Genomic DNA, 9,470 nt, shown 5'->3' on the forward strand with positions numbered 1-9,470 from the left:
AAACCCGGATTCTAGCGTTGTAAGTCCGCAGACATACCGCTGTACCACTGGGAGCTTTACATTTGTACAAATCAGTGCCCCAACAACCTCACACATTGATATTTTCACATTTTTATAAATTAATATTCTAAGAACCTCATACATTAGAACTGTCACTTTTTTATAAATAAATTTTCAAAAAAATTTACACACTGTCACTTTCACATTTCTGTAAAAAGTGTTCCAACATACTCAAACGTTCGCATTTCTTCAAAACAGCCTTCCAACCTTCTCACACACTGATACTTTCCATTTCTTATGTGATCTCATATCTTACACATTTTCACACTAATGTTTTTTAAACACTTATAAAGCTATTCAGCTCTACAATGATGCATGCAAATTTTCTCAAAACTAAAAGTCAAATATCAAGCATGAAAATAAAACGTAAGGACTTTATACAGTGGCTCGACGGTAAGCTTGAGGACCTCACGCTAAAAATCAGATTTATATATCCAAGATGAAGATGTCGCAGATAGCCCATTGTGTACCTTTGCGCTTAAACACAATTACAGTTGTACTCACTAAGCCTGAAGAAACTGTAACGATGAAATATCGGCATTGAAGTAAAATGTTTTAATCTATTATTGTATACTGTTTACTCAGATAATACTTATCTTAAAATTGACGGTGGTTTATTATGTCATTGTATTTTTTCGTTTGTCAAACGTATTTATTTATCTTAAACTCTAAGCTTCCGCTGTAAGAAATTGAGTTACCAATTATACGTTGAGCTTAATGCACGAGAAATATGAACCAAACTTTTCACAGAAGACCTTGATTCTCAAAAAGCTCGTGATTAAATTTAAATTGTTTTTGTCATTAAGTCAGAGATTAGGTATTATTTGTTTATTAAATAAAATTACAAGACCTTGTACAAAATTAAAGTTTGCATTTACCGCAATTATTTTCTATTCCAGATCCTTTGATGGCGCCTACGAGTTTTAATCAATAAATGTTCCACGCGGAGAGGAATAAACAACAGCATTACTTATCTCTCCATTTTTGTTTACCAGAACTTAGGACTAGTCATGTCTTCCCTCTTTCAAACAAGCAGATTTTATAAGTTGAAAGATTTTATTCATCAATAGTTTATTTAATTCCACGGATCCACCTTACACGGCTAACAAACCAATGTTTTGCCACCACGTGTCGTTTCTTGTTTGTGGTATATACTAATAGATATAGATATATTTCCTAAGCTTGAGCAAGGTCGAAAAATATGTCATGATGACGCTAGAAAAATAAAAGATTCTGTCAGTAATTTTCACAACCATGGGACAATTATTAAAACAGCAGTTTCTCGATACGTCATGCTATGATCACATACTTGTTTCTCGAGTTAGAGTGATTGGGGTATATATATTTGCTGCTAATATTACAAACAGAAGGTAATAACATTATTTTACATGGAAAAAGTAGAAGTATCGTTTTGAAAACTCACTAGACAGATGCTTGGCTGATTTTATGAACGTCGTTCATCATCACTTGGGATGTTAAAAACAAAGACATCTAGGTGACTTTTATAAAATTATCCTAAGGTTTACAGTCATCTAATGTTCGTCTGTTATTGGCTAATAATTCCTGTTTCACCCTGTATTTATACTTTTTGAAGGAACACCAGGTATTTATTGGAAAGCTAACTTCAAGGGGTAGTGATAATATCGTTTACACTAGAATTATGATGTTTTTTAACTTATGTAATATATATATAAGAAATAAATCGACTTTTCAAAACCCCTAAATCCTTCGCAGTACCTTATTTAGTATTCTACAAAAGGTTTGGGTACAATATAACAAACCGTTTTTGTTGTAGGCTGGCAAGAGAATAATAATTACAAACGGGCCGTTTTGAGCGGATTTTCTTTTCCTTGTAAGTTTAACATGCGTGCTTTTTGTGCATTTTTATATTTGTAAAGCCTTAGAAGTCAATAGTAAATGTCTTAAAGTGTTGTTTGAACTGAATCTTTACTGTTTAAGGTGCTTTTTGCCCGAACGTTCTATTAGGGTTTTGTGCAATTCCTTGAGATCCCTATTATATGTAATTTTCTGTGGTTTGTTTGTTTGTTGATACTTAAGCACAAAGCTACACAATGGGCTATCTAAGCTCTGCCCACCACGGGTGTTGAAAGCGTTGTAAGTCCGAAGACATACCTCTAAGCCACTGGGGACATTTTCTGTGGTAGCCAGCCCGTAATGAAGATATGGATCGGGCGTACCCTGTTTGTTAGCTTACCCGGACAGTGAATCCGAGGGTGTAAAATTGTGTCCATTTGCCACAAAAACACGCTCTGCTCTTTGAGACCATGGGTACACAATAAGAGTACAGTCAAATCTCACTATTTGGTGAGATAAGACTAGCCCAAGAACTGCGATGGGTACTTTTGGCTAGCTGCCTTCTCTCTAGTTTATCAATTCAAAATAAACTTAGGGGCGTCTAGGTGCAGTCAGCCGTTTGTGCGAAGATTCTAAAACAAACACTAATTAGTACAAAAATTAATAAAAAATCGCTTAAAAAATACTTTAATCGAGAAATTGTTGTTGTTATTAATATATATAATATTTATTTTTAAATTACTAAGACTTGCAAATAAAACATTTCTAAAAATTTAATATGCCAATTCTCGATTATTTGATTACACTTCAGAAATTAGTTTGATGGGAAAACTAATAAAAGTCCACCAATTAACTGCTTTTCACCTCTAAAATTTATCTTCGTAAAATTTCAGCTGCTGAAGTTCATATTAAATATACTTTACTAAAACAAGCCAACTAATATTCCTTTATGATGAAGAATTACGTGAAAAATTATTATTATTAACATTATAACATTTTCCTTTAAGCCCCCCAGTGGCACAGCGGTATGTCTGCGGACTTACAACGCTAGAAACCGGGTTTCGATACCCGTGGTGGGCAGAGCACAGATAGCCCTTGTGTAGCTTTGTGCATAATTACAAACAAACCAAACAGTTTTCCTTTAAATAGGGTAAACAGTAATATCTAAACAATTATTATGTCACTTAATGAAATAGTTATAAAGTACATTGATATTTATGTAATACAATGTTTTTACTATTTTACTTTTGAAAGTTTAATGAATGTGAACATCTCATTGAGCCTTTACTCTTCCTTAATTCAGTTTTCTTATCCGACTCAGCGTTTCTAGGATGCCTGATAATAATGGTACTATTAGAAATACAAAGAGGGGCAAGCCGCCACTGCTATGGAACCCCTAAAGTAGTAAAATAAAGGAAAAAGCAAGGGTCTATAAGATTAGAATTTTGCCCACTATTTGAATTTCTTTATTTATATATTATGTTCATCTTATCCCACAAAATCGTTTTTAACCTCGTCCATACAACTCACTTTAACAATTTTCACATAATCCCCTACAAAAAAAACAACAAAAAAACATCTGCATATTAGAGCCGGTTCCACCGTTTTATGCGACCATTCATTGCTTCTACCATTTAACGCATTATTTTTGACAAGCATTGGAAAATTGGATTTCTCTGTAGGACACTGTTTACTCTCCTTTTGCAGAAAGAATGGCTTCTGGGTTTTCATACCTAGTTCTTGATAGAGATCCACTGCAACCTTGAATCGCCTTTACACAATTATCGTGTTATTTGGTTACATCCAAGTGCAAATGTTTTCAGAATAATTTCGGTATATGCGATGAGTAATTGCTGCATCATTATTTCGTCCGACAATTGACCTTCAATGGATAAAACTGTCAATGGTTTGATAGAACACAACATACTCATCAGTGGATACAACCATCGTTCATTTCACAAGAGGCCGCTGCTTGTGCATTCTGTAGCTTCGTTTTAAGAATACATAATTGGTAATTTTTTGCATACACATACACAAACGTGTCATTTAAAACTAGGATGGCAACATTGTTTGCTTTAGAGAAGTGGTATAGTTAGATATATTTTTTATCACCAGATTTGCCCATAACCAAAATACAAAAGAACGAAATCCTTCATCTAAGCAGAACGACAAGAGTGAGAGTGTATTTCCCTCTTTAAATCAAATGTATTTTCCAGAGCATGAAGTGTATATGGAATATAAATCATATAACTAAGAGTTGATTCGTCCAATCCGATTAAAGAGTAACCATCAGTTAGCTTGTAAGACTCATCATTGTATATTCAACTTGATATTTTTGCTGCTGTATGTATATTTTCCAAAAGATCAATTGCAAGCATTCTGTTAAAAACGTTATGGTCTTCCATATTTGCATCTGTCACCAGACACGCGTTAGTATAAACCGTTTTTTTTTTTGTACGTTTTGGACACATAACTTATTTGACATCACATTTCGCCCATATGTTTAAGGCTTGTCAATCTGGTTTGGTCGAGGATGTTCTAGAAGTGGAATGTAGAACAGGTGGATCGTAGTTTAGATCATTTCTATTAGTCTCACTGTCATCTAGCGAAAGATCATCATGCGTGCGATGTTTGGATTAATAGTACTGTTGATGGCATTTAGTACAAATGAAACCATCTTAGACAGTGGTTTTCTTCTCGTTGTTTGAAGGTATATCCTCAGTTCACTATTATGAGTTCCCTCTCTGTTTAGGCCTACACTTCACATCTGTATTCCTTCGACTTGATTAAATGTTGTCTTGCTAATATTACTTCAGTGTGAGCTTTATAAGTTACTCAATGATTAAAGCAATAAAACGCTGTCAGTTTCATAACTACAAAAGTACCCCAATTTTATTGAATAATGCAATTTCTAATGTGTGACCATTTCATTGACTCGTATGTAGCCTAATGTAGGCTATACATGAGATTACTGTGGATTTCTTTAATACTTACCGTTCTCGTTGTTCATTTGCATCACAAATTAAAAGGTTTAAACACTTCGAAATATGACAAATTTACGGCCAGCGCCATATTTAAATAATATAATATTTTAATATTTATCATATTTCATAATAGTGAGTAACATGATAAAGGCTGAAGTTGATTAAAGATTATGTTTATATTAACAATTGATGAAAAACAAGAAAAAATAATTTAATTTCAGCAAAAATGGCCTACATAAAATTTGATAAACATGGGGAATAGGGATATTGCAATAGAAAAGTTCATTTCTGGAAATATACCCTATGGTAATTTCATTACAGATGAAACAGTTTTTATAGTAATAGTGAATAATTCTTTTTTGGTAACCACTTGTACGCAAAATTACATCACATAGTCCTTTGTCCTTTTATGATGTTATTGTAATGTTGCTCTTTCATATTACTTGGTGAAAATATGTGAAGTCCAGTGCACGTAAGTATGACATATAAGTTTATTTCTTCCTTAACGTTAGTTCCAGTCTACTTATACTATCACTTGTCCACTGTTGTACTTGTAGGCCTAAGTTCACCAATAATGTTTTCACTTTCAACTGAGATTTACTCGCTAATGATACTAAGACTTACTTAAAAATAAACTTACTTGTAGTTGTATAACTCCACGGCTAATTGATCGAGTAACTAAATATACACGATAAATAAAACTGATCTGAATACTTCTGAATGACACTGTACTAACTGAAAACATTAACTCAATAGTTCACTAATTCTCGTTTTTATAATGTAGCCTTGTTTCTAGCCACTTCATCAAAATATCACGATCACTAATATTCGCGAATATTCTAAGGCAACTTTGATAAACTTATTTGATCTGAACGTCTTGCGCCCTCTAGCTAACATTTAAATTAAAATATTGAAAAGATAGCTTAGGATAATATTATTTCTAACTCAATCGATCACCTCGTCTCTTGCTGATCTAAAAATTTCGGTCATAAACACAAATACTGTAAGGAAACAAAACAAAAACATGCTTCTAGTGAATTCAACAACTGGTCCTCAAGTTAAGTTTTTCTAAATCTGAATAGCTCAAATTAAGGTATAAATATGCGTACCCGAGTAAACGTTTACTTGAAATCATGAAAAAATACTCATGTAACATTATTTGTTAATCAATGGTTATTACGATGGTGGGTAGTAGAGGAGATCTACCGGAACCGCGCACGGTCAACATTTTTAAATGTTGCCTAAGGCGGCAAAAGAAACAAACAAAAAAAAAACACAGTAAGTTATGGTTTCGTTGATAAAGTTGAGTTAAGAGAAAGGTACGAAATTAAAATTTATGTTTGCTTGATTTGAAATGTTCACTGTCTGTGACTGAGCAGATTACAGTTATTTTTTCGGAAACTAATGTAGCTGTAGGGCAGATAAAATGTTAGCGTTACATCATGTCTAACCATACTGTAAGCATTCTTAGTATACTTGAGTAATGTCATTTGTATTCGCATAAGGCAAGAGTAACTAGACCATTGCTTCTTATTTTTTGAAATTACAAACTTCAGCTTTAGTCCAGTCATTGTTTTCATATATGAAAATAGTTTTAGAAATCATGATGCAGAAGAAAATATTTAGACCAAACAAAATATTTAAATGCCTTAAAAACAACGACAAATGATAAATTTCGGTGTGTTTGTGTTTTAATATTGAGTTTTATGTTGAGGTTTAGGAGTTTCACAAGTTTCATTTCGGTGTCGTACCAAGCTTGATTTATTAAACAATTTAGAGCGTGAAGATTCTCAGTGACTTTTGTACTAAAACGATCTTACTAACGATAATATGCATTCAGCTCTTTTAACTCTCTTAATTACTGAATACTGTTTTGTTTAACAACTTATAACCCCTTTAGTCGTATAAAATGAAACCGTCTTATTTCGAAACTTTTTTTTGCGCATGTGTACAGCCATAAGTGGTGGTAGGAATAATGAGATTCCTGATAAGTGTATTGGTGTTTTTATTAAATGTATAAAACGGTAATGTTACCCTATATCCAACTGATTTGTAAGTGAAGGCTTATAACGATAAAAACCGGGCTTCGATACTTGTAGCTTTGTGCTTAATAACGATCAAACTAACTGATAGAAATGTTTTTTTGTTGGACCATTTTATATTGTACGCCATCCGGTGAAGTAAAGGTATTTGCTATTTTTTTTATTTTTGCTTTGTTTTTGTACGGCATTCTCGATTCTGGAGCAAGATACGAAAAGAACTGGAACTATTTTAAGAACACAAAACTGAGGGTATAATTTTTTATTATTATTTTAATATTTTTAGTAATGAATGAGCGAAATGATGTGGAGTTATGATAGCAACGACACCCAAAGATTATTATGGTATTTCAGTACTAAATACTTTTACAGTTTATACAAACGTGACCTTCCTTTATACACACACGTATATTGCTTACATCTATAAATAATTCAAAAACAACTGTAAAGGACATCACAGGAAACAACAAGAATTCACTATACACACATACATACATATATATATATATATATATATATATATACATCCTACAAACAAGCCTATACATACGTATATGTATTTTATGAGTCATTATACATCGCCCACACCTTTAGGAGTAGCCTACTGTAAATCGTCCAGTCAGTGTCTCCACCAAGCATGTAATCTTTGATGTAACATACCCTCAATAGGAGGAGAATTTATGGGGAGTGTCGAAAACTTGCGGAACCTTGAAAAAAAAGTGTTTTGTAATGTACAAGTCGCCCAGATTAGAGATAGAGCGTTTCATGGATCACGCGCTAACATTTGCCGGATGCTACTGTATGATAGTTAGGCCTTACAGTCCTTGGGTAACTTCTCGTGCTCCAGGGCCAACAGTGTGCTGGTAATGTAGCACATGCCAACAAAGATCACCATTCACCAATGGTCTAAATTTACTCTAAAACACTCAGCCACGTTTAGGACAGCGGATAATCGTGACGTCGCTGATAATATTGTTTTGTTTTTTTTCATTGTTCAAAGCGATGCTAATTTCAAAAGATGTTAGGATAAAAAGTTAAGTGTGAAGAACTACCACGACTTTCTTCTTTACACTCCCGGTAAAGAGAAAGCAGTAAAGACAGCGCCTGGTGCTGCTTCACCAACAAACCGTGATAGTAATCTAACCGAGATGAAAAACAACTCAAACGGAATTCCACGTGACTGAAGGAGAAACGGGTTAACAAACTTCTCGGAAATATGGTTGCTGAAGAGAACTGGGTAGGCCTCTGATTTTCCACAAAAAATAGTTTATCTTAGTAGAAACTGAAAAACACAAAAACAGTGTTTCTGACTTTCGTATGTTAAAAGCTTTTAAACCTTAGATTTCCATCAAATCGAATGAGTTATTGAAAGTATAGTTTAAATTTTAAGAATTACTTACCTTTAACTTAAGATACAATATGAATATATTTTTACTTTATGCTTTTCTATAGAATATATTTGAACTTGAAGTTATTTTCCTTGTTTAAGATAACATTTCCGTAGTATAAATAACATGAATCTTACACGTGAATTACAAATTTCGTTCTGAATGAGCGGAAGTAGACGCTTCTTTCACTTTGTTCTTAAATTTTTGCCAGTTTGAGCAAAACTAAATTTAAAGCCATTATAACGTATATCAAGTATCACCGATGTCACAGTGCAAGATCGCTGAATTTGTTCAAAGTCACATGACCGGATGTAACGTCATAAGTTTTACCTACCTAAATGGAGCAATTATGAGTTTGTTCAACGGCACGTGAGTGTTAACCCTAAAATTTGTGACTTTACTCAATGTTATCATTTTAATAATAATAAAAAATATGCTCGCAAGTGTTATAATAAGAATGGCACTTAGCTAGTTCAATAATAACTTGAATAAATAAATCATAGAAACAATGTAAAGTGAAGAGCCGTTGATTATAAGATCAAGCTTTATTTATTATGTTGAAATTCTACAAAAGACGCGGACGTGACTACAAATAAAGCAGGACATATTTTATATTACTTTGCATACCTCGGCCAGTGACGCGTAAAACAAAAATTAAAAATACTAATTTATTTGATTAATTAATACATTACGTCATATTCAAAGCACAATAAGACTTCCCTTTCCTGGACGCACCTCTATCTTTGTATAACATGTTTCGAATATATGTATAGGCATTTTCTTTTGTGATATCAAAATATCTTGATAATGCGTCTTTATTATTTGCCTCCCAGTGGCACAGCAGTATGTCTGCGGACTTACAACGCTAAATTCTGGGTTTCGATACCCGTGGTGGGCAGAGCACAGATAGCCCATTGTGTAGCTTTGTGCTTAATTACAAACAAACAATCAAAATATCGATTAAATTTATTATGATGAATGTTGCGGTGGGGTTTACTGTAATGTGTGTAAACTGTCAATGAATGCATTGCTATTCTGAAATTGGGTGCTAACGTACTTGATACAATAAACATATGCAATATTTGTTGAGCGTCCTTTGATTTCTGCCTGTTTGATACAGGCCTAAGACCACGTGTTACTACATAACTGTTTTAAAAAGATTATATAAAATCAGTACATATAGC

General features: G+C 33.3%; 1 protein-coding gene across 7 annotated transcripts in view; it reads left to right on the plus strand.

Moving 5' to 3' along the window:
* The window catches only part of LOC106457879, a 209,608-nt gene that overhangs the window by 15,748 nt on the left and 184,390 nt on the right, over positions 1 to 9,470 (plus strand). Inside the window, exon 1 of one of the 7 annotated variants that reach the window (XM_022383934.1) lies at positions 7,949 to 8,135. The exons of the other annotated variants lie outside the window; for them this stretch is intronic. Within the exon in view, the coding sequence (XP_022239642.1) occupies positions 8,115 to 8,135 (21 nt within the window). The 5' untranslated portion in view covers positions 7,949 to 8,114. Of the gene's footprint in view, positions 1 to 7,948; positions 8,136 to 9,470 lie in introns of those variants that run through there. 7 annotated transcript variants of the gene reach the window in all.

This window comes from Limulus polyphemus, unplaced genomic scaffold (genome assembly GCF_000517525.1).
Source record: "Limulus polyphemus unplaced genomic scaffold, Limulus_polyphemus-2.1.2 Scaffold385, whole genome shotgun sequence".
NCBI classification, from domain to species: Eukaryota; Metazoa; Arthropoda; class Merostomata; order Xiphosura; family Limulidae; genus Limulus; species Limulus polyphemus.